The 23,965-nt window shown below is 35.2% G+C and overlaps 1 protein-coding gene across 7 annotated transcripts in view; it reads left to right on the top strand.

Moving 5' to 3' along the window:
• Positions 1–23,965, top strand: part of RICTOR (RPTOR independent companion of MTOR complex 2) — a 133,598-nt gene that overhangs the window by 78,097 nt on the left and 31,536 nt on the right. For all 7 annotated transcript variants that reach the window (XM_032136080.2, XM_032136079.2, XM_032136081.2 and 4 more), the window contains 5 exons: positions 2,697–2,823; positions 11,389–11,558; positions 14,741–14,808; positions 17,807–17,874; positions 21,507–21,589. In XM_032136080.2, coding sequence (XP_031991971.1) covers positions 2,697–2,823; positions 11,389–11,558; positions 14,741–14,808; positions 17,807–17,874; positions 21,507–21,589 — 516 coding nt within the window. The remainder of the gene's footprint in view (positions 1–2,696; positions 2,824–11,388; positions 11,559–14,740; positions 14,809–17,806; positions 17,875–21,506; positions 21,590–23,965) is intronic.

Raw genomic sequence — 23,965 nt, 5'->3', positions numbered from 1 at the left:
TTTGATTTTGGAGCATTTTGGATTTTTGGATTAGGGATGCTCAACCTGCAGTAGAAATTAGTATTTAATATTATAATTACTATATCACTGAGTTTTTTTGTATGAATTCCCAAAAGTCTTAAAATTTCTAATAAAAGTATTAGTCTTGATAAGGAAAAACAATTTTTGCTTTAGGATAACTTACGCTGTGAATAATTAAGGAATTCTTATGTTACTTTTTCTCTTATTTTACCCATCTCATTCATTTGGAAATGTTCTGTCTGCTTTTTTCTTTTCCGTGTCTCTAATTTCCCCTGTCTCTCTCCCCCTTCCAATGCAGGTAGCTCTTTTCTGGCTTTATCTCCCTCATTTTTAATGTAATTTTTCCACTAGTCAGTTGTTACTATTCTTTTCTTAATCTTATTTAAATTCTACTCGCTGCCCACCTAATTTGAGCTGTCATTTTTTTCATATATAATTTCTTTATTCATGTAATAAGGAATTCCACAAACCTTTTACATTTGAAAGAGATTCATTGGCTGGTATCTCATGCCCTTGATACATACCAAGATAGTGGCAAAGCCAGAGCAAGAACCCTCTTCTCCATAATTTCCAAACCTACATTGGCCCATGAGTTTGAAGTTTGGCCTGCCTAATTTGGCCTTCAGAGCCCAATTTTGGTCCAGCCAACCATTTCTATCTGACATGTCTTTTGCCACAATGTGTAGGCAAACTACCCACCACTACTACCACAATTGTTACTTCCTTCCTACTCTTTTCATTTCCAGCCCTTCTCACCTTACATCGATCTTCTAGTCTCAGCTCAAATATTAGATATTCCCCTTAGGTAACTCAGTGCTTCTCTAATTCCTTTGTGTCAGTTCCACAAATTTATTACCTAGTCATGATCTTTCATTTGTTTTATATGTCTGTCCTGTCATGCCAGAAGAGATTATTAAACTTTTACAGTTTTAACAGTGACTGCATTTTATGGCTTCTCCCTTACTGAGCATTCATTGATTTATGAGGAAAGCATTCTCTGATTTACACACAATTTAAGAGTTTCTTTGCATATGTTTCCCTGGAAAATAAGAAGAGTGATTTTATTTGTAAAAATTTTATGTATCTATTTCATAGCACAATCTGGTGAATTAAGTATATGTTTAGTAGACACAAGATTTATATAGAATTTTATACTTGAAACTTTAGAAATCATCTGTTCATACATATCTTCATTTTACAAATGAGGAAACTGAGGCACAAGAGAGGATTGGTTTAGCCAAGGTAACATAGTTTATTATAGCAGACTTAACTCTAAAAACCATTTTGCCGGTTTTTTCAGCCAGCTCTTTACAGAATATATTACATGTATTTTCTTGTTTGGAGAAATTTTCTCATAAGCTCCTTATAAGAATAATAATAGATCAGAAAGTATTAAAAAAGAACTTAACGACATAAGATGTTAGAATTCTTTCACACAGGAAGATTGATTTCCTATACTTCCTATACCTCCTTCCTTCTCCCTTTCTCTCTCCTTTTTCAGTTAATTGAAAAAACTGACTTAGAAATGAATATGAAAGCTTTTGTAGATTCTACAGTTATTGGAGACGTATTTGATTTATCGTTGTAGAACTGTATTCTGTAATTTCAGGTGAACTTTGTAATATGTCTTTAAAATGCTGCTTAAATGACAAACCACTTACAACTACTAATCAAACAGATCTTTCTTTTGATCTCCTGTAAGACTTAATTGTGTATCTTTCGTTAGTTATATTACATCCTCTAATTGTTTCATCTCACAAGTTTTATTTTATCAACAGGACAATAAATCTAGTAACATCTGGGTCAAATTAATTTTCTCTAATATTTTATTACTATACAAACAAAATATTTTATTTCCACTCCAGTAAGCTGCTATTTTGAATTTATTTGCAAAATAGTTTTTATTTATTAAACAATAATTAGCTACATAATTTTGTTTTCCAAATCAAAGACATATGTTACCTGTTTTCAGTATTCCAAATGTTACTGCCAGTTAGATCTTTTATTTAATGTGAGATTCATACAAAATTTTATTACAAGATATTTCCATCAGGATTTTTGAAATATTAAAAATAGATTTGGATTATGAACTCTGCTTTCTGGTATAGCAACAAGTGATTGATGGGGAAGGTGAGTAGAGAGTAAGGAGATCATTAGATATCTGTTGCAGTAGTCAGAGTGAGAGTGAGGGCCCAAGTTAATCAATTAATTTCATGAGGAGAGGGGAGTAGAGATGAAGATGTTATGGAAGTAAATTGGTAGGACTTGGTGATGATGGTATATGGAGAGTTGGTCAGGATCGTAAAAGTACAGTGGTATATTGACTACTATTGTCCCCTCTGGTTTACCTTGTCTAGGTACTGAAAAACTGTTTAAGATTTAGGCCCTATTCTAGAGTAATTTAAAATCTCAGAAACATTTGGTCAATGAATTTATAGTCTGTACTGTTAGAAAAAAATCTAACACATATTCCATAGTACTGGCTATTAACATTTGTTACATCAATTATTAGTTATATTAATCTTTTGAAATATCCATAAGAAGTAGAAGATTAAAATTGATACCTAGATCTTATTCTGGATCTTATTCTGTTATTAACTACTGCAGTCTGGACAAAATAGGTTTAAGAAATGTGTTACTGAAGTAACTTCTTTTTCTGATTCCTTCTGTTACAGATGATTACTGTGAATGCTTCCTTGTTTCCTAGTTCTGTGACCAACTCATTAATTGCAGTTGGAAATGATGGACTTCAAGAAAGAGACAGAATGGTCCGAGCATGCATTGCCATTATCTGTGAACTAGGTCAGAATTTTCTTCAAGTAATAAAAATGTAATATTTTAGAAAGGATAGATAACATTTGATATATATATATATATATATATATATATGTTTTTTTATTGTACTTTAAGTTCTGGGATACACGTGCAGAATGTGTAGGTTTGTTACATAGGTATACACGTGCCATGGTGGTTTGCTGTACTCATCAACTTGTCATCTATGTTAGGTATTTCTCCTAATGCTGCCCCTCCCCTGACCCCCTGATAGGCCCCGGTGTGTGATGTTCCTCTCCGTGTCCATGTGTTCTCATTATTCAACTCCCGCTTATGAGTGAGAACATGCAGTGTTTAGTTTTCTGCCCCTGTGTTATTTTGCTGAGAATGATAGTTTCCAGCTTCATCCATGTCCCTGCAAAGGACATGAACTCATCCTTTTTTAATGGCTGCGTAGTGTTCCATGGTGTATATGTGCCACATTTTCTTTATCCAGTCTATCACTGATGGGCATTTGGGGTGGTTCCAAGCCTTTTGTATTGTGAACAGTGCTGCAATAAACATATGTGTGCATGTGCCTTTACAGTACAATGAGTTGTAAATATACCCAGTAATGAGATTGCTGGGTCAAATGGTATTTCTGGTTCTAGATACTTGAAGAATCACCACACTCTTCTTCCACAATGGTTGAACTAATTTACATTCCCACCAACAGTGTGAAAGCGTTCCTATTTCTTCACATCCTCTCTAGCATTTGTTGGTTCCTGACTTTTTAATGATCGCCATTCTAACTGGGATGGGATGGTATTTCATTGTGGTTTTGATTTGCATTTCTTTAATGACCAATGGTAATGAGCTTTTTTTCATATGTTTGTTGGCCACATAAATGTCTTCTTTTGAGAAGTGTCTGTTCATATCGTTTGCCCACTTTTGATGGGGTTGTTTTTTACTTGTAAATTTGTTTAAGTTCCTTATAGATTCTGGATATTAGGCCTTTGTCAGATGGATAGATTGCAAAATTTTTTTCCCATTCTGTAGGTTGCCTGTTGACTCTGATGATAGTTTCTTTTACTGTACAGAGGCTCTTTAGTTTAGTTAGATCTCATTTGTCAATTTTGGCTTTTGTTGCCATTAGTTTTGGTGTTTTAGTCATGAAGTCTTTGCCCATGCCTATGTCCTGAGTGATATTGCCTAGGTTTTCTTCTAGGATTTTTATGGTTGTAGGTCTTTAATCCATCTCGAGTTAATTCTTGTGTAAGGTATAAGAAAGGGGTCCGGTTTCAGTTTTCTGCATATGGCTAGCCAGTTTTCCTAACACCATTTATTAAATAGGGAATCCTTTCCCCGTTGCTTATTTTTGTCAGGTTTGTCAAAGATCAGATGGTTGTAGATGTATGACGTTATTTCTGAGGCCTCTGTTCTGTTCTATTGGTCTATATGTCTGTTTTGGTACCAGTGTACCGTGCTATTTTGGTTACTGTAGCCTTGTAGTGTAGTTTGAAGTCAGGTAACGTGATGCCGCCAGCTTTGTTCTTTTTGCTTAGGATTGTCTTGGCTATATGGGGTCTTTTTTGGTTCCATATGAACTTTAAAGTAGTTTTTTCCAATTCTGTGAAGAAAGTCAATGGTAGCTCGATGGGGATAGCTTTGAATCTATAAATTGCTTTGGGCAGTATGGCCATTTTCATGATATTGATTCTTCCTGTCCATGAGCATGGAATGTTCTTCCATTTGTTTGTGTTCTCTCTTATTTCCTTGAGCAGTGGTTTGTAGTTCTCCTTGAAGAGGTCCTTCACATCCCTTGTAAGTTGTATTCCTAGGTATTTTATTCTCTTTGTAGCAATTGTTAATGGGAGTTCACTCATGATTTGGCTCTCTGTTTGTCTATTATTGGTGTATAGGAATGCTTGTGATTTTTGCACATTGATTTTGTATCCTGAGACTTTGGTGAAGTTGCATATCAGCTTAAGGAGATTTTGCCCTGAGACGATGGGGTGTTCTAAGGAGACCCATCTCACGTGCAAAGACACACATAAGCTCAAAATAAAGGGATGGGAGAATATTTACCAAGCAAATGGAAAGCAAAAGAAGCATGGGTTGCAATCCTAGTCTCTGATAAAACAGACTTTAAACCAGCAAAGATCAAAAAAGACAAAGAAGGGCATTACATAATGGTAAAGGGATCAATGCAACAAGAAGAGCTAACTATCCTAAATATATATGCACCCAATATAGGAGCACCCAGATTCGTAAAGCAAGTTCTTTGAGACCTACAAAGAGACTTAGACTCCCACACAATAATAGTGGGAGACTTTAACGCTCCACTGTCAATATTACATCAACGAGACAGAAAATTAACTAGGATATTCAGGACTTAGCTCTGGACCAAGCAGACCTAATAGACGTCTACAGAACTCTCCACCCCAAATCAACAGAATGTACATTCTTCTCAGCACTACATCACACTTACTGTAAAATTGACCACATAATTGGAAATAAAACATTCCTCAGCAAATGCAAAAGAACGGAAATCATGACAGTCTCTCAGGCTACAGTTCAATCAAATTAGGACTCAGATTAAGAAACTCACTCAAAACTGCACAACTACATGGAAACTGGACAACCTGCTCCATAATGACTACTGGGTAAATAATGAAATTAAGGCAGAAATTAATAAGTTCTTTGAAACCAATGGGAACAAAAACACAACATACCAGAATCTCTGGGACACAGCTAAAGCAGTGTTTAGAGGGAAATTTATAGCACTAAATGCCCACAGGAGAAAGTGGGAAAGATGTAAAGTTGACACCCTAACATTACAATTAAAAGAACTAGAGAAGCAAGAGCAAACAAGTTCAAAAGCTAGCAGAAGGCAAGAAATAACTGAGATCAAACGAGAACTGAAGGAGATACATGAAAAACCCTTCAAAAAAACTAGTGAATCCAGGAGCTGGTTTTTTGAAAAGATTAGCAAAATAGACCACTAGCCAGACTAATAAAGAAGAAAAGAGAGAAGAATCAAATAGATGGAATAAAAAATGATAAAGGAGATATCACCACTGATCCCACAGAGATACAGACTATTATAAGAGAATACTATAAACACCTCTACGCAAATAAACTAGAAAATCTAGAATAAATGGATAAATTCCTGGACACATATGCCCTCCCAAGACTAAACCAGGAAGAAGAATAGACCAATAACAAGTTCTGAAATTGAGGCAGTAATTAATAGTCTACCAACCAAAAAAAGCCTAGGACCAGATGGATTCACAGCCGAATTCTGCCAGAGGTACAAAGAGGAGCTGGTACCATGCCTTCTGAAACTGTTCCAAACAATAGAAAAAGTGGAACTCCTTCCTAATCATTTTTTGAGGCCACTACCATCCTGATACCAAAACCTGGCAGAGACACAACAAAAAAAGAAAATTCAGGCTAATATCCCTGATGAAAATCGATGTGAAAATCTTCAGTAAAATACTGGCAAACCAAATCCAGCAGCACATCAAAAAGCTTATCCACCACTATCAAGTTGGCCACATCCCTGGGATGCAAGGCTAGTTCAGCATATGCAAATCAGTACACATAATCCATCACATAAACAGAACCAATGACAAAATCCACATGATTACCTCAATAGATGCAGAAAAGGCCTTCAGTAAAATATTCAACACCCCTTCATGCTAAAAACTCTCAGTAAACTATGTATTGATGGAACGTATTTCAAAATAATAAGAGCTATTTATGACAAACCCACAGCCAATATACTGAATGAGCAAAAGCTGGAAGCATTGCCTTTGAAAACCGGCACAAGACAAAGATGCCCTCTGTCACCACTCCTATTCAACATAGTATTAGAAGTTCTGGCCAGGGCAATCAGGCAAGAGAAAGAAATAAAGGTATCAAAATAGGAAGAGAAGAAGTCAAATTGTCTCTGTTTGCAGATGATGTGATTGGATATATAACATTTTTAAGGCCTTTAATACATGAATTCTTTATTGTTACAAAAATATGCAAAAGGAGTACATTTCTGGTAGGGAAGTAGAGAACTTGTTATTTAACAAATAATTTCAGTGCAACATTAAAATTCTATAAATTTTGAACTTTTCTTCATCATTAAATTTAGTATAGGAATTGTCTAAATTCCAGTAATAATATATAATAGAATCTACTAAAGTCTGGCTCTCTAACATTAGTTATTCTATATGTTTGTATTAGTTCATTTTCACACTATTATGAACTACTTGAGACTGGGTAATTTATGAAGAAAAAAGGTTTATTTGACTCACAGTTCTGCATGACTTGAGAGGCCTCAGGAAACTTACAATTGTGGCAGAAGGCAGTGGAAGTGAGGCATGTCTTACATAGCAGCAGGAGAAACAGCAAAGGGGAAGTGCCACTTTTAAACCTTCAGATTTCGTGAGATTCACTATCACGAGAACAGCATGGAGAAAACCGCCCCATAATCCAGTCACCTCCCACCAGGTCCCTTCCTCGACACTTGGGTCCAATTTGAGATGAGATTTGGGTGGGGACACAGAGCCAAACCAAATCATTCTTGATGTGGGTTAAAAACAGTAAACAATCCATTATGCCTAAAAATAATAAACTCTAGGCCAGGCGTGGTGGCTCACATCTGTAATCCCAGCACTTTGGGAGGCTGGGGCAGGCAGATCACCTGAGGTCAGGAGTTCGAGACTAGCCTGATGAATATAGTGAAACCCTGTCTCTACTGAAAATACAAAAATTAGCCAGCCATGGTGGCATGCGCCTGTAATCCCAGCTACTCGGGAGGCTGAGGCAAGAGAATCGCCTGGACCCAGTAGGTGGAGGTTGCAGTAAGCTGAGATTGCACCACTGCATTCCAGCCTGGGTGACAGTGCGAGACTCCGTCTCAAAAAAAAAAAAAAAGAATTCTAGGTGCAAAGGCATGAAAGGGCTAAACAGGGAAAAAACTGGGGCCAGTGGGGAATAGGGATGAATATTTATCTGATCATTGGAAGGAAAAGGAGTTTTGAGTTATCAAAAGAAATCACACAGGGATTTTGGCAGCTATAGATATTACTATAAGGAGTCACGAAAACAAGCAGTGCCAGAACAATCCAATAAAAAAGTAAATGTAACAAGTAAAATAAGTAATTTATTTATATACAAACCAATAGGAAAACAAATACAGTTGGCCTTTCATATCCACAGCTTCCACATCTGTGGATTGAACCATCTGCAGTTCTAAAACATTCAGAGAAAAAAAAACAGATTTTAAAATACAGTATAACCATTTACATAGGGTTTACATTGTAGGGTATTGTAAGTAATCTAGAGGTGATTTAAAGTATATGAGAGGATGTGCATAGGTTATATGTAAATACTATGCCATTTTATATAAAGGACTTGAGCATCTGAGAATTTTGGTATCATCAGGGTCCTGGAACCATTTCCCTGTGGATACAGAGTGATGGCTGTAATTCTCAAAGAAATGCATGGCTAAACAACATATTTTAGGCTGGGCATGGTGGCTCACGCCTGTAATCCCAGCACTTTGGGAGGCCGAGGTGGGTGGATCACGAGGTCAAGAGATCGAGACCATCCTGGCCAACCAACATGGAGAAACCCCGTCTCTACTAAAAAACAAACAAAAAAAGGTACTCGTATAGTCCCAGCTACTTGGGAGGCTGACGCAGGAAAATCGCTTGAACCCGGGAGGTGGTGGTTGCAGTGAGCCGAGATCTCGCCACTGCACTCCAGCTGGGGTGATAGCGAGAGTCTGTATCAAAACAACACCACCACCAACAACATATTTTAAAAGTTCAACCTCACTTATTATCAAAGAAATAAACTTTAAGTCACAAGAAAAGATATTTTTTTTCACCGCCTGAAGTAGGAATGATGTTGGTTACATTCCCAATTGAGGTGATAAGTGATAACAAAAGTTTAAGCTAAAAAAAAAGAGAACCAAAACCTACCATTGAGGATTTTTTTAAAAAGACCACAATAGTTGTTGATTTAAAGACAGAGTCAGAACTGTGATTAGGGAAATTAAAAAAATATATAGTAAAACTTGACTGTGCACCAATCTGTAGGACTGCCTGGATGCCTGGAAAGCTATACTCAAAAGTTAATTTTTCATTAGAAAGCTCATTATAATTAAGCAAAAAATAAATGAGTAAACCAGTATAACTCAAGAAATACCAAAAGAAAAAAAATCCATTTCATGTTAAGCAGATGGAGAAAAACCAATAAAAGTAAAAGTCTTAATTAGTGAACAAGATAGATTATGTAATCTAAATTGTTAATTGGAAGAAGAAAGTAAAATCCACAAATGTTTGGAAAACTCAAAGATTTGAAATACAAAAGATTAATAAATAAATGAAGAGAATAGTTTTTATGTGTATTTGGAAACTTAATAATATGAATGGATTTTCAGGATAAATTTTAATTTCCAGTTACAAATTGTAAAATACGAATAGTTCAAAAGCTATAGAAGTATTTGAAAACATTGATAAAATAATTGCTCCGAAAAAACTCATCCAGGTACTTTTGTTTTAAAAAAACAACAGGTAATTCTTACATAGTGTTATCTGATTTAGAGCATTATAAAGATACAAATTTCTTTCTTGTTTTTTGTTTGTTTGTTTGTTTTGTTTTGTTTTGTTTTTGAGAAGGAGTCTCACTCTGCCACCAAGCTGGAGTGTAGTGGCACAATCTCAGGCTCACTGCAACCTCTGCCTCCCAGGTTCAGGCGATTCTCCTGCCTCAGCCTCCCAAGTAGCTGGGACTACAGGCACGCACCACCACACCCAGCTAATTTTTTTTTGTATTTTCAGTAGAGACGGGGTTTCACCATGTTGGCCAGGATGTCTCGATCTCTTGACCTCGTGATCCACCCGCCTCAGCCTCCCAAAGTGCTGGGATTACAAGCCTGAGCCACCGTGCCTGGCCAAACCTACAAATTTCTTATTATGTAACTAGCATTTTATGTACATGTACACAGATACACATATGCCTAGATACATAGATAATTAGAAGGCTACTTTGTTAACATTCAAGAATATTTATCTCAAATCAATAATCAATGCTGTTCCTAATGGTGAATTTCTACAAATACCACATCCTTGTAACTATTAATTAGCATTATTTTAAAACTTTTAGCCAGGTTATTAGCCAAAATAATAAAATATGTTTCTATATTGGAAAGAGACAGTGTTAATTTGTAGATGGTATCTTATATATAGAAAAACTCTGAAGCAAAAACCAACTTAATTTTAGGTAGTAGGACTATGTGAAAACACAGATTTGACAGATTTTTGTGTTTCAACAATAATCAGTAATTAGAAAAAGCAATACTATTTTAAAGTAGAAAAGAAAATATATAAGACAAATTTTATAAGAACTGTGTTTGACTTGTATGTGTGTTTGGGAAGTACTTTTGAATTTATCAAATTGATTCTTAAGAAGACACAACTAATCTATAAGGGTAGAAATGAGAACAGTGGCTGCCTGTGCAGTGGAGGAGGACTCATTGGAAAGTAATGTGAGAGATCTTTCTAGGATAATGAGAGTTCTGTATGTTGAGTGGGACATTGTTCATAGTTTATTGAACTATACCATTAAGATCTGTGATTTTACTAAATGTAATTATGCCTCATTTTAGAAAATAGAAGAAAAGAAACTTGATTCTAAAATTTTCTGGAAGAATAAACAGTAAAGAACCAACCATGAAAACATTTTTGAAAAGGAGTAAAAATAAACATTTTTGAAAAAGAATATATATATATGTATATGTATGTATAATTTTAAACTGTTAACTGTTTATATATATGTATATGTGTGTGTGTGTGTGTGTGTGTGTGTGTATATATATGTATGTACGTATAATTTTAAACTGTTAACGTAGGCTGTTAAGGGAGAGAAAAATGAAAGAGAATCAAGAGTTGCTGACCCTGATAAACAGAAAACTTTAATGTATCATAAAGTACAAAAACTAGTTTGGGAAGCATCCCAGGATAATTGATTGAACATTTGGGAGGGGGAAAATTGAGTTTATCATCTTCACAAAACTCAGCTTCCTAACAGATTGAAAACCAAAGTGTAACCAATTCATGAACTCTTTTAAAACACATATGTACACGCGCACATATACAAAGAAATGCCTGATCTTTGGAGCAAGAAATTTCTGAGCTTAAAATTATTAAACTATGTGTTCTATGTCTGTGTTTAATAAAAATATAGAGAAATGAAATACACCATTTTAATCAAAATCTGAAGTTAAATCACAAATGAAAGATTTGAGACAGATAAATGGCTAATATCCCTACTTTATAAAGAACTCCCTGTAATTGATAGGAAAAAAAAGCCATTCGATTATCATATGGACAAAGGGTATGAAAAGACAATCCAAAGATATTTTAAAAATCAGGTTCTGGGGAAGTATATTCAGTGACTCTTTATCCACTTGTCCTTTTATCTACCTGTTCTTATAAATGTTGGTATTAGAAAGTTTTTCAAGTCAGAAAGGCAATTAAGTTTTAAAGCCTAGATTTTTTATTACTTTGAATAATTACCCCAAATATAATATGTTAAGTTTTTCTCTTTTAGCACTTCAGAATCCAGAGGTGGTGGCCCTTCGCGGTGGACTAAACACCATCTTGAAAAATGTGATCGATTGCCAATTAAGTCGAATAAATGAGGCCCTGATTACTACAATTTTGCACCTTCTTAATCATCCAAAGACTCGACAGTATGTGCGAGCCGATGTAGAGTTAGAGGTAGGAACTTTAATATTCTTTTCTAGTTTTAAAATATGATTATAAATGTATACTTCTACTTTGAAATACTAAATTCTATAGATGTAGCACCACATTAATTATCGAGCCTAAATTAGCCAACACTGATTTATTCCCAGCTCTGTTTTACAGATCATTCAGTTTGGACTGAATTGAAAACATTACTCTTAAGAATATTTCATCAATGTGTAAATTTTATTTTTGTATTATCTATGAAAAGTTTGTGAACCAAATTAGAGTACAAATAAAGTTACATAACAAATTTACCTATTTAAGATTACCATTTGTTTTTAAGGCCTTTAGTACATTGTGTGTGAATAGCTCCTGCTAATTATACAATATTTATGAAACCCAAAATTATCTGAAGTTGGAAGCACTTTGTTAGCAACTAATTATATCTACTTGAAAGAAATCATACATGTATATTTTATAAATACCTTTTAAATTTTTTACTGATTCAAGTAGGGTTTATTACAGTTAGTCAAAAGTAATAAGGCTACTGTATACTTTATAAGAAAGTATGTATGCACTGTATTATAGTTTCTTCGTGTGCATGTATTGCATTGTTGTCCTTTGAATATAGTATTTGGAGTCAGTTTAAATCAAGGATTTGTTTGTATTTAGGTATGAAATCATATGTGATATAAAAGATTGATTGTCCCCTAATTTGTGTTTCCAAATCATTTTTTGAAACTTAAGTGTTCTGTTTTTATCAGGACTATTTTTAAAAATGCTTCACATTATAAAATTGACATTAGCCTATATTATTAACTAACAATGTTAGTATAATATTCTTAATAAGTGATTTCAAGTACATTATTCATTGGAATCCTCTGGGAATAAACTGGCACTGTTGATATTTTATAATATGTTTAGCTTTAATTTTTTTTCTTACCAAGTAAGAAAACTAATTTTAAAATTGGAGAGATGAATAAAAGATAATATGTATAGGCTCTGTGATTTGTTTTTTGTTTTGTTTTGAGATGGGATCTCACTCTGTTGCCCAGGCTTAAGTGTAGTGGCGCAATCACATCTCACTGCAGCCTGGACTCAAGCTATCCTTCCATGTTAACCTCCTGAGTAGCTGGGACTATAGTTACGTGCCACCACACCTGGCTAATTTTTGTATTTTTTGTAGAGACGGGGCTTTGCCATGTTGCTCAGGCTGGTCTTGAACTCCTGAGCTCATGCAGTCCACCCACTTCAGCCTCCCAAACTGCTGGGCTTGCAGGTATGAGCCACTATGCCCAGCCAGCTGTGTTTTTATTCCTATATATCACACAGTGGATTAGCAAAGCCTTTATATAAATGAAACAAACCTCAAACACAGGAAAACCAGAGGTCTACTTAGTCTTATCAAAATTGCATTGTAGCCTCAATTTAACTTAGTTAGACATTAGAATAAGGTGATTGGTCCCCTTAATCTACCTGTCTAGCAGAGGAAAGAATAAACCATCTCTAGTGGGAGGATAACATCACTTGGATCCTTTTATAAAGTGCACAATGCCTGACATTCAGTCAGAAATTAGTCACGTAAAAAGACATGACTGTATGACTGAAAACCCAAAAGAAAAAAAAAAATCCATAGAAACATGCTTGCAGGTAATTCAGATAGAGGAAAAAGACATTAAAACAACCTCAATTAATTTGTTCAAGAAGAGAAATAAAATAGATGAAATAATGGAGAATTTTACCATATAATTGGATATGTGAAAAGAATCAGATGGAAATTCTAGTACTGAAAATATGATATCTGGAATGCAGAGCACAATGAAATTAACATTCAGTTTGAACAGGAAGATGTTATTAGTAAACCGAAAGAGAAGTCAATAAAAATATCCAAGGGTAAAAGAAAAATAATGTTAATACAGTAAAGCACGGAGAAAAAAGAAAGAAATTGAACAGCACAAAAGGGATAAAACATAATTGCAGTCTTTGGAGAGAAAAAATTGGCAGAAGCAAAGATCCAAAGAGAAAGTGGCCAAAACATTGTTTCTAAAACTGATAAAGCTTCATGTTATAAAGCTCAGAAAACAAATGAGATAATACATAGGGAGGAACTGAGCCCTGTTGCAAATAATCAGCACCTTGTGAATGACACTTCTTGACGCAGATCCTCTAGCTCCAGTCAGGCCTTCAGATGACTACAGGCCTGGCTAACACTTGGACTGAAATCTTATGAGACCTTGAGCCGTAACCATGTAGCCAAGCCTCTCCTAGATTCTTAAGTCACTGAAACTGTATAAATTAATAAATATTATTTGTTGTTAAAAGGAGACATAAAGAAAGGCTAAAGAGAATCTTCAGTTACAAGGAAAATGACCTAAGACAAAGAAATGCAGGAAGGAATGAAGAGCACCAGAAAAAGTAAATATGTGACTAGATTTAAAAGAATCATGACTGTTAAAAGTAATTATTAATCTCTTATATTTTAAATTATATTTAGAACTAAAGTTCATGTCCACAGTAATGCCGTAGACAAGATGGGAAGGTTGTTAATAAAATATAGTAGTTCTAAAGTAGCCGGTAATCCCAGCTACTCTGGAGGCTAAGGCGGGAGGATTGCTTGAGCCCAGGAGTTCAAGGTTGCAGTAAGCTATGATCACACTACTCACTACAGCTTAGTCTGCACAGTAGAGTAAGATCCTGTCTCTTAAGTTCTAAAGTAATGAGTTATTTTAGCAAGGTTGCTGAATACAAACAACACACAAAAATAACTTGGATTTTCTTTATACCACCAACAAAAGGAACATGCAGTTCATTAATAGAACTATTTAAATTTTCAAACACAGGCAAAACTAATCATAGTGTCAGAAGTCAAGATGGTTATCTTGGGATAGATACTGATTGTGACTACAAAGATAGAGCTTTGAGGATGCCTATAATGTTTTATCTTGTGCTAGTTACATGAGTGTGCTTAGTTTGAGAAAATCACTGTTTTAGATACATGTTAAACCTCAATTTAAAAGTTCAGAACTTCAATTTGTACATTAAAAAAAATCACCAAATATATTCCCTGATGATGAGTTAGAAGAAATAAGTCCCTCAAGCAGTAAACCCATTAAAGATAGGGAGAAATGGTGGAATGTTACATTCCATAAAATGCAGAAAGGATGCATTTTAAAATAAAGACTCTTTTCTTCTTTCTTTTTTTTTTTAAATAGAGAATTTTAGCACCCTATACTGATTTTCACTACAGACATAGTCCAGATACAGCTGAAGGACAGCTCAAGTAAGTAACATTGGTTCCTAATAATTTTTAAGATAATGTATATGTTAATACTAAAGCTTTTAGGTTTGCGTGATTCCATGTACAGCCAGAGAAATGTGAGTTTAAATAAATTTTCTATTTTATAGAATTATGTTGCATTTCTCTCATAATTTACTGTTGTTTAAAAAATTTAAAGCTTTGAGAAATTTAAAGGTTAATTTCTTATTTCAAAAAATATATGGTAGACTGTGACAGAAACCAAGGTCATTGTTTTTGTATCGTATATATTCTAGCGTAATTACATTAAAAAAACTAAAAGAATGAAATAATAGTAGATAGTAGAATGAAGAGCCACCTTAACTTACTGAGTCAGCAGAATGATGTAATATGTAGAATTCTGAGAATAAGTTTAATACAGAAATAAATGAGAATAGAGTAAATATTATTATCTAGAAATGAGACAGTATAATTTTCAGGGTGTTTTTGGAGAGAAAGGCACATGTTCAGTAGGTATTTGGAGATAACTTTAACATAATTTAGGGATCAAATAAAGCACTTTGTAAAGATTTTGCAAATGACACAATTCCATTAAATATGCTATCTAGTGTTTTTCTGGTAGACTTTATTGCACTGCAATGAGTTTATTGTAGACATAAACTTACTGTGATACATAGTATACATTGCCAGGGAAATGTTTTTATTGTTTTTCATTTTCCCCCTGAATTAAAAATAGTGATTTCTGTAATCCTAGCACTTTGGGAGGCCGAGGCGGGTGGACCGCCTGAGGTCAGGAGTTTGAGACCAGCCTGACCAATCTGGTGAAACCCCGTCTCTACTAAAAATACAAAAAAAAAATTAGCTGGGCATGGTGGCGTACACCTGTAGTCCCAGCTACTCCGGAGGCTGAGGCAGGAGAATTGCTTGAACCTGGGAGGCGGAGGTTGCATTGAGCTGAGATCACGCCACTGCACGATCCTGGGCGACAGAGCAACATTCTGTCTCAAAAAAAAAAAAAAGTGGTTTCATACCTTCAGTCACATCCATCATTGTGAACTCATTATCACACCCTAACATACCATGATCTACTTTGAGCTAAGAGATCACAGTAGATGTCCTCTAAGACTTCTCAAACTTATTCCTGCAAACTTTAGTTATGAATTGGAATTTGTAAGGCCCTTTTCTTGGCTTCTTTTGAAATATAGACGTTCTCTTTTTGACGGAGAATATATGAGTTTTCTGTTGCTGCACACCAAATAACAATAAGCATGATGGCTTAAAACAATACCAGTTTATTAGATCACAGTTTGATAGGTCAGAAGTCTGGCTCAGGTGTTGCCTGGAGGCTCTGGTGAAGAATCCATTTCCAAGGTCATTCAGATTGTTGAGAAAATTTAGTTTCTTGCTACTGTACAACTGCTATGCCTTTTTCCTTACTGGCTGTCAGCTGGGGCCTACTTTCACCTTCTAGAGGCCTCCCACGTTCCTCAGCATGTGGTATTCTCCCTCTGCAAAGGGAACAATGCTGGAATCTTTCTAGTGCTTTCAGCCTCTCTGACTTTTTCTTTGGCTACCAGCTAGAGAAAGCTCTCTAATTAGATCAAGCCTGCTATATGGTATATACCCTTTCTTATGCTCTACTAGACAATATAACATAAACATAGTCACCGTCATAGCGGTGATATCTCATCATGTTCACATGACCCAGAGATCAGGTCATGGAATCTTGGGATAGGGCCATTTATAGAATTCTGCATATGATGATGGACAATAGGTGAACCTAGATATTTTTTAGAGTTGGGAGGGTGGGGCTATTCCATCAGAATCCTTCCTTTCCTATTTGGTTCTGTACTTTCTTCTAAGTTTCTGGAGTATAAGCAGGTAGATATCAGGCCTGTAAATAAGGGTATATTATGACCAGGGAACAGGGAAATGACTGATTTTTAAAATATTACAAGTTTAATATGTTAGAGATGGATTACCAGACAGTCAGTGTATGTCACCAACTTTTTTAAGAGAAAGTGCTGAAAGCTTAATCACACAGGTGTCTGATTCTCCCTTCTTCCAAGCCACCCCCGCCCCCATTTTCATTTCTGTTATTTTCTCATTTTAGCTGGTGCTGCATAGCTTAGTCTTTTTCTTTGAGCTTTTCAGTCCACTTTTGTAGACTAGTTGCTTACTAATACCTAATTTGACTTTCTGTCATTGCTCTTTATTCCTTCTACTTTTTGTTGCTGTTTTTCCCAGTTCTGTGATTTTTTGTATGCTCACAACCATTAAGAATTTAAGTAGGAAAGATTAAAAAAAAAGGTGGCACAGGAAAAAAGGGACAATCGACAGGGTAGACATGGCGGTTGGAGTGACATAAAGAGACACAAAATTGCTATTAAGTATTGAAACTGGCCATAAGCCAACCATGAAAAATGTTTAACAGATATAAAAAATTCAGTTGCTTGTCATAACTATTGTCGAGGAAGGAATAATGGAAACAGTTGGCTACATAATTGTCAAGGAAGAAAGTAGCTGGTGATGTTAATATGTAGTTATTTCATAACATTTCAGTGACTGTATAGGTTGTTGAACTTGCTTGTTGGAAATGTTCAAATAAGTTTAGAGCAAAGATTATGAAGTAAAGAGTGTGTGTGATTAAAATTAAGAGGTTTATGTGATAATTTTCTTTGCTAAGGGGCAACCTAGTACCACAGATGCTTATTAAGCAGACTTAATGCTTAATTAAATCTTATCTAAGAATAGTTTTCAGAGAGAGCAGGAATATAGAACTGAGTAGAAAAGCAGAATTTATGACAAACGATGTTGTGAATTTAAGTTCGAAGTCAGTTTATAATTGGCTAATTTGCTTTAGTGTAGATCTGATCTTTGTGTTTTTTAATGTCTTGTTTTAATTTTATGTGTAAATGTTTAAACATCAGTGATAGCTCTTATTGTGATTTAGTAGCAGGAAAAAACTCATTTTAACATTTTATTTCATTGATTCTCCCCCCTGCCCCCCCACCCCCAACAGAGAAGACAGAGAAGCACGATTTCTAGCCAGTAAAATGGGAATCATAGCAACATTCCGATCATGGGCAGGTAGGTTACTCTACATTGCTTTATAATATCCAAGAAGAAAAACTAGACTACTTTTTCAAATGTTAAATTATTATTGTATCATCTAATTCAGATGCTAATCTAGTCTTACTTTGTATGTTATTATTAGAACCAAAGGAATTCGTACAAAATTATTAAAATATGGTGAAGGAAATTTGTAATAGTCAATAGGAATTAGCTAATATTATGATCAGTGTACACATATTTATTAATTACTTGACAGTCACTGTGCTAATGATTACCTGGGCAGTTAAAAAAATTTAAGCATGATCTTTACCAAAAACACCTACAAAACTTGAGTGTTAGCTGTGTATGTAACTGACGTTTGTTACTTAAAGTACAGTGTAGTGTCATAAATACAAAATAAGCAAGATAGGTCATTAATAGTTCCAAATTTCTTGAGAATAGGGATTGTGCATGTTTTATCTTTCCATGGAATAAAAAGTAAGTATTGTTTTTAAAATAATACCACCATTAAATGTGTTGTTAATAACATTGGGGTTTTGCCATTAAGAGTAATTGAGAGTAATAGCAAAAACCGCAATTACTTTTGTACCCGATGTATTAATGATTATCTTCTTCCTTCTTGATTTAGTATTATTGTGAAGGGGTAGCATGGAAAAGAAGTAGCAATAAGCAAAAAAAGGAAATTCACCTAAACATTTCTGTGTACCTAGGTAACCGTAACTTACAAATACCTTTTCCATACAAATGTTTACTCCAGCCATTTGTATAGAAAGGCCACTTGGCCCCTAACCAGTATGTTTCCAGGGATTTTCTCTGATCTCTTAGCAGCTTGGTAAAAAGCTCTGCCTTGCGATACCTCATAAATGCCTATTTTCCTAACACTGATGGACAACCATAGGATTCTATGATGACTCAACAGTCATACATACTTTTTTAAAAATACTTCATCAGCTCCCCAATACTTTGTTTTCTGTAGTTACAGTCATCTTCCTTTACCACTCCTCAGCTTCCTTGTCATTAGAGCTGTCTATATCTTACCAAAAAAATTAATTCTATCCTGCATCCTAGCTACTATCTCCTTATTCTTCCTACGTCCAGACTCTACACTTGCTGAAATGATGTCTGTTTCTGCCAGTCTTTCCTTATTGCTCTTAAACATTTTTTTTTTTTTTTTTACTGTGTTTCAATTTCCCCTGGAGCCCTTTTATACTGATTCATCATTAGAAACTTAGAGGGGTGGGGCTGGGTGTGGTTGCTCATGCCTGTAATCCCAGCACTTTGAGAGGCCAAGGTGGGTGGATCACCTGAGGTCAGGGGTTCGAGACCAGCCTGGCCAACATGGTGAAACCCTGTCTCTACTAAAAATACAAAAATTAGCCAGGTGTGGTGGCGGGCACCTGTAATCCCAGCTACTCAGGAGGCTGCAGCAGGAGAATTGCTTGAACCCAGGAGGCGGAGGTTGCAGTGAGCCGAGATCGCACCACTACACTCCAGCCTGGGCAACAGAGCGAGACTCCGTCTCAAAAAAAAAAAAAGAAAGAAACTTAGAGGGGTGGGAGTCTTCTACCTTTCTATTGAAGTAAGAAGAGAAATATCAGCATTGTAAGTTAAAACCTTGAAAGCATTTGTCTCATGGAAATAACTTCCTAAATAATATTTATATTGTGTAGTACTATTTATATGTTAAATAAACTTTTGTGTACTTGTAACATTATTTCTGTGATGTATTTCCAGTTCCAAATAACTGATTGAAAAATGACCTTTTAGAACACATTTTTTTAATGAGATGCAGCAGCCTGTTTTCCGTATTAGCACAGAGTACAATCTTTTGAGACTCTATCTTATCTGTAATTTCTCAAACTACTATCAGACATCAAAATTTGCAAAATACTATTTTGATACTTTAAGCAAATAAGCTTACCTAGTATGTTTTAATTTGAATTTTGATCCTGAATCTAAAAAGAACATAGAGACTGTTCATAAATATCTGTACGCTTAGCTAGAGGTACAGGGAACATTGGAGTCCTATAAGACATTTTAAAGAATGTTTTCCCTAACGTGTCATGAAAAATTTGAAACATACAGAAAAATTGAAAAAACTGTACAGTGAACACCCATATACTTCCACCTAGATTTTACTGTATTTGCTGTATTATATATCTGTCCATCTGTCCATCCCACTGGGCGTTCATCAGTACATCTATGTTATTCTAATACATCTCAAAGGAAGTTGCAGACATAGTCCTCTTCACTCCTGAACACTGCAGCATGCACATTATTAACTAGAATTAGGTGTTTGTTTATGGTCCTGATTTGTTTTCGGGGGGAGAGATTTGAGGTAAAATTTACATACAGTGAAATGCACACATCATTAGTCTACTGTTTGATGCGTTTTGACAAATGCTTACACCTTTGTAATTCAAACCCTTTTCAATATATAGAACATTATCATTGCCCCGGAAAGTTCTCTTATACTCTTTCCTAGTCAGTTTTTGACTCCGTACTGCCAAGAAGGAACCACCATTATTTTCGTGGCTTAGTTTTGCCTATTCTGAAACTTAATATTAGTGGAATCATACTGATATAAAGGCTTTTTTTTTGTAAGGCTTCTTTCACTTGACATAATGATTTTGATACTCATTTATGTTATTGTATATATCAGTAATATGTTCTCTTTTTTGCTAAGTAATATTTCATGCAATGAACGTTTCATTTTGGTTGGTTTTTTTTTTTTTTTTTTTTTTTTGCCCTTCTGTTACTAGATTTGACTATTCAAAGCTCCTTTATCAAAGATAAAGCTTCTTTGAGCAATTTCATACAAGCTATTTTTGTGGACATGAGTTTTCATTTCTCTTGCATAAATGCCTAAATGGAATTGCTGGGTCTGAGATTGGATGTATGTTTGTGTCCATGAGAAACTGCCAGACTTTTTCCCAAAATACTTATACTATTTTATACTCCCATCATCAGTGTATGTGACTCCCAGTTGTTCTGCATCCTTGTCAGTATTTGGTGTTGTAAGTCTTTCATTTTAGCCATTCTAGTAGGTATATTTTGCATTTCCCCTGATGATTAATGATATGGAGCATTTTGTGTGTGTTTATTGGCTATTCATACATCTTTTGTGACATGATTTTAATATGTTTAAAATTGTTCAACTTAGTTCTGTAACTTAAAAATTTTGAATCATATAATTTATTTGAAGGCTGTTGCTTATACTCATCTGTGCATTCAGCGTATTTTAGAATTGAACTTTTAAATAATAAATGCCAAGTAGAGTTTTTCACTTTAAAGTGAGGAGCATAAAAGAGGGGAGACAGACCATTGTCTGATTTTCTCCCGTGTTCTTACTCCCAGAGAAGCGTTCGTCAGGCAGTCGGACTCATGAACTTTCTGGATATTAAACAGATACTGAAGATGGAATTTAAGTGATGAAATTATTGGTAATCTCTAATCAATAGAGAAATATGGAGTATGCTTCAAATATATTTCAGTTATATAATAGTTCTTATGATGACCAAATAGTATCATAGATAATCATATAATTTTGCCTAGAAAAATACAACAAATTTTATATTATACATTGCTATAGAAATTTTTTTGAAATTCATGTCAGTGATTTTTTTTTTTCTTTCTGTCCTCTTTAGGTATTATTAATTTATGTAAACCTGGAAATTCTGGGATCCAGTCTCTAATAGGAGTACTTTGCATACCAAATATGGAAATAAGGGTAGGTAAAAGTTATTAGGATTGTTTCATTCCTGGACCTTTAACAGTGGGAATTAATTATAAAAAAAAAAAATATTTCAGGTGATGCTTTTTCCTCATTAGTTGTTAATCTAGATCATATTTTTAAAATACACAAGTAAATATTTACTACTTAGTTAAACCCTAAATATAATAGGAATCCTTTAAAATATTGCTGTTGCCTGGGCGCGGTGGCTCATGCCTGTGATTTTGGGAGGCCGAGGTGGGTGGATCATGAGGTCAGGAGTTCAAGACTAGCCTGACCAACATGGTGAAACCCCATCTCTACTGAAAAAAAAAAAAAAACACAAAAATTAGCTGGGCATGGTGGCACATGCCTGTAATCCCAGCTACTTAGGAGGCTAAGGCAGGAGAATCGCTTGAACCCAGGAGGCGGAGGTTGCGGTGAGCTGAGATAGCGCCATTGCACTCCAGCCTGGGTGGCAGAGCGAGACTCCATCTCAAAAAAAAAAAAAAAAAAAATGCTGCTGTTAGGAATAATGGCTGTATTAAAAATTGAGTTGAGGCCAGACATGGTGGCTCACGCCTGTAATTCCAGCACTTTGGGAGGCCAAGGCAGGTGGATCACCTGAGGTCAGGAGTTCGAGACCAGCCTCCTCAATATGGTGAAACCCCGTCTCTACTAAAAATACAAAAAATTAGCCAGGCACCTGTAATCCCAGCTACTTAGGTGGCGGGCACCTGTAATCCCAAGTACTCAGGAGGCTGAGGCAGGAGAATCACTTAAACCTGGGAGTTGGAGGTTGCAGTGAGCCAAGATCACACCATTACACTCCAGCAACAAGAGCGAAACCCCATCTCAAAAAAACAAAAAAAAGTTGAGTTGAAAATATGAACTTAATTATGCTTTATTCATTAAAACAATATAAACAACACACAAGGGCATTCTCACTATAAAAGGTTCAAGCACTACAGACTACATTTAACAAAAGGTAAATGTATTTATGCCTTCTAACTTAAGTTTTGTAATATGTGGTGAGATTTTATTTTAACGATGGTGGTTTTGATTAAAATGGAGTTATTAATATTTCTATATTAGGTATATTTCTAAATTATTTGTAAGAATTTGTATTATACAGTTAAATTGAATTTGAAGGAAAAGAGAATTCTTAAAGTGATTTTTTTCCTTTCTCCTTAAATGTTTTTATTTGTTTTAAGTTTGTTTCTTTCCTTTGCCCTTCCTTATATGAACCAAACTTGGAGCTGAAAAATGTTATTAGAAAATATTAGCCAGAAATATTTACAGAAATTTAAACAAATTGTGCCTTGTTTAAATGTGAAATAAAAATTATTTAGATAATGGAAATGGAAGGATATGATTATAAATGGAAAGATCTGTAAGCAGGTAACAAACTGTTGAGATAATTCACTTCTTACTCAATAAGTGGAAAAAGAACATGATCTTTGGAGAGTCTGACCAACTGGGGTTTAACCTCTGGTTTTATTTACTTTTTTGTTAGCTCCATGACCTTGGGAAAATTGCTTTTTTGCATAATTAGGTTAATGAAAAATTTAATGACTAGATTAAGTGATGTATGTAGTAGTAAGCATTTAGTTATCCCTTCTCTAATATAGGCCTTATACAGTTTCAAAATACGGTATAATCATGCATTGGTTAATGATAGGAATGTGTTCTAAGAAACTCACTGTTAGATGATTTCACCCTGTGAACATCCTAGAGTACTTACACAGACCTAGATGGTATAGCCTACTACACACCTAGGTTATGTGTTATAGCCTATTGCTTCTAAGCTACAAACCTGTATAGCATGTTACTGTACTGAGTACTGTAGGCAGTTGTAACACAATGGAATTCGTGTATCTAAACATCTAAACATAGAAAAGGTACAATAAAAATACAGTATAAAAGATTAAAAATACTGGCCGGGCACAGTGGCTCAACCTGTAATCCCAGCACTTTGGGAGGCCGAGGCGGGCGGATCATGAGATCAGGAGATCGAGACCATCCTGGCTAACACGGTGAAACCTGTCTCTACTAAAATTAGAAAAAACTTAGCCGGGCGTGGTGGCAGGCACCTGTAGTCCCAGCTACTCGGGAGGCTGAGGCAGAAGAATGGCGTGAACCCGGGAGGCGGAGGTTGCAGTGAGCTAAGATCATGCCACTGCACTTCAGCCGGGGCCACAGAGCGAGACTCCATCTCAAAAAAAAAAAAAAAAAATTATAAATACAGCACCTATATAGGGTACTTACAGTGCATGGAGCTTATGGGACTAATAGTAGTTCTGGATGAGTCAATGTGTGAGAAGTGAGTGAATGTTAAGACCTAGGACGTGACCGTACACTACTGTAGACTTTACAGACTTGTACACTTAGGCT

Source organism: Hylobates moloch, unplaced genomic scaffold (assembly GCF_009828535.3).
Source record: "Hylobates moloch isolate HMO894 unplaced genomic scaffold, HMol_V3 SCAFFOLD_17, whole genome shotgun sequence".
Taxonomy (NCBI): domain Eukaryota; kingdom Metazoa; phylum Chordata; class Mammalia; order Primates; family Hylobatidae; genus Hylobates; species Hylobates moloch.
Note: the sequence above shows the minus strand (reverse complement) of the source record. Positions and strands in the feature narration are given on the sequence as shown.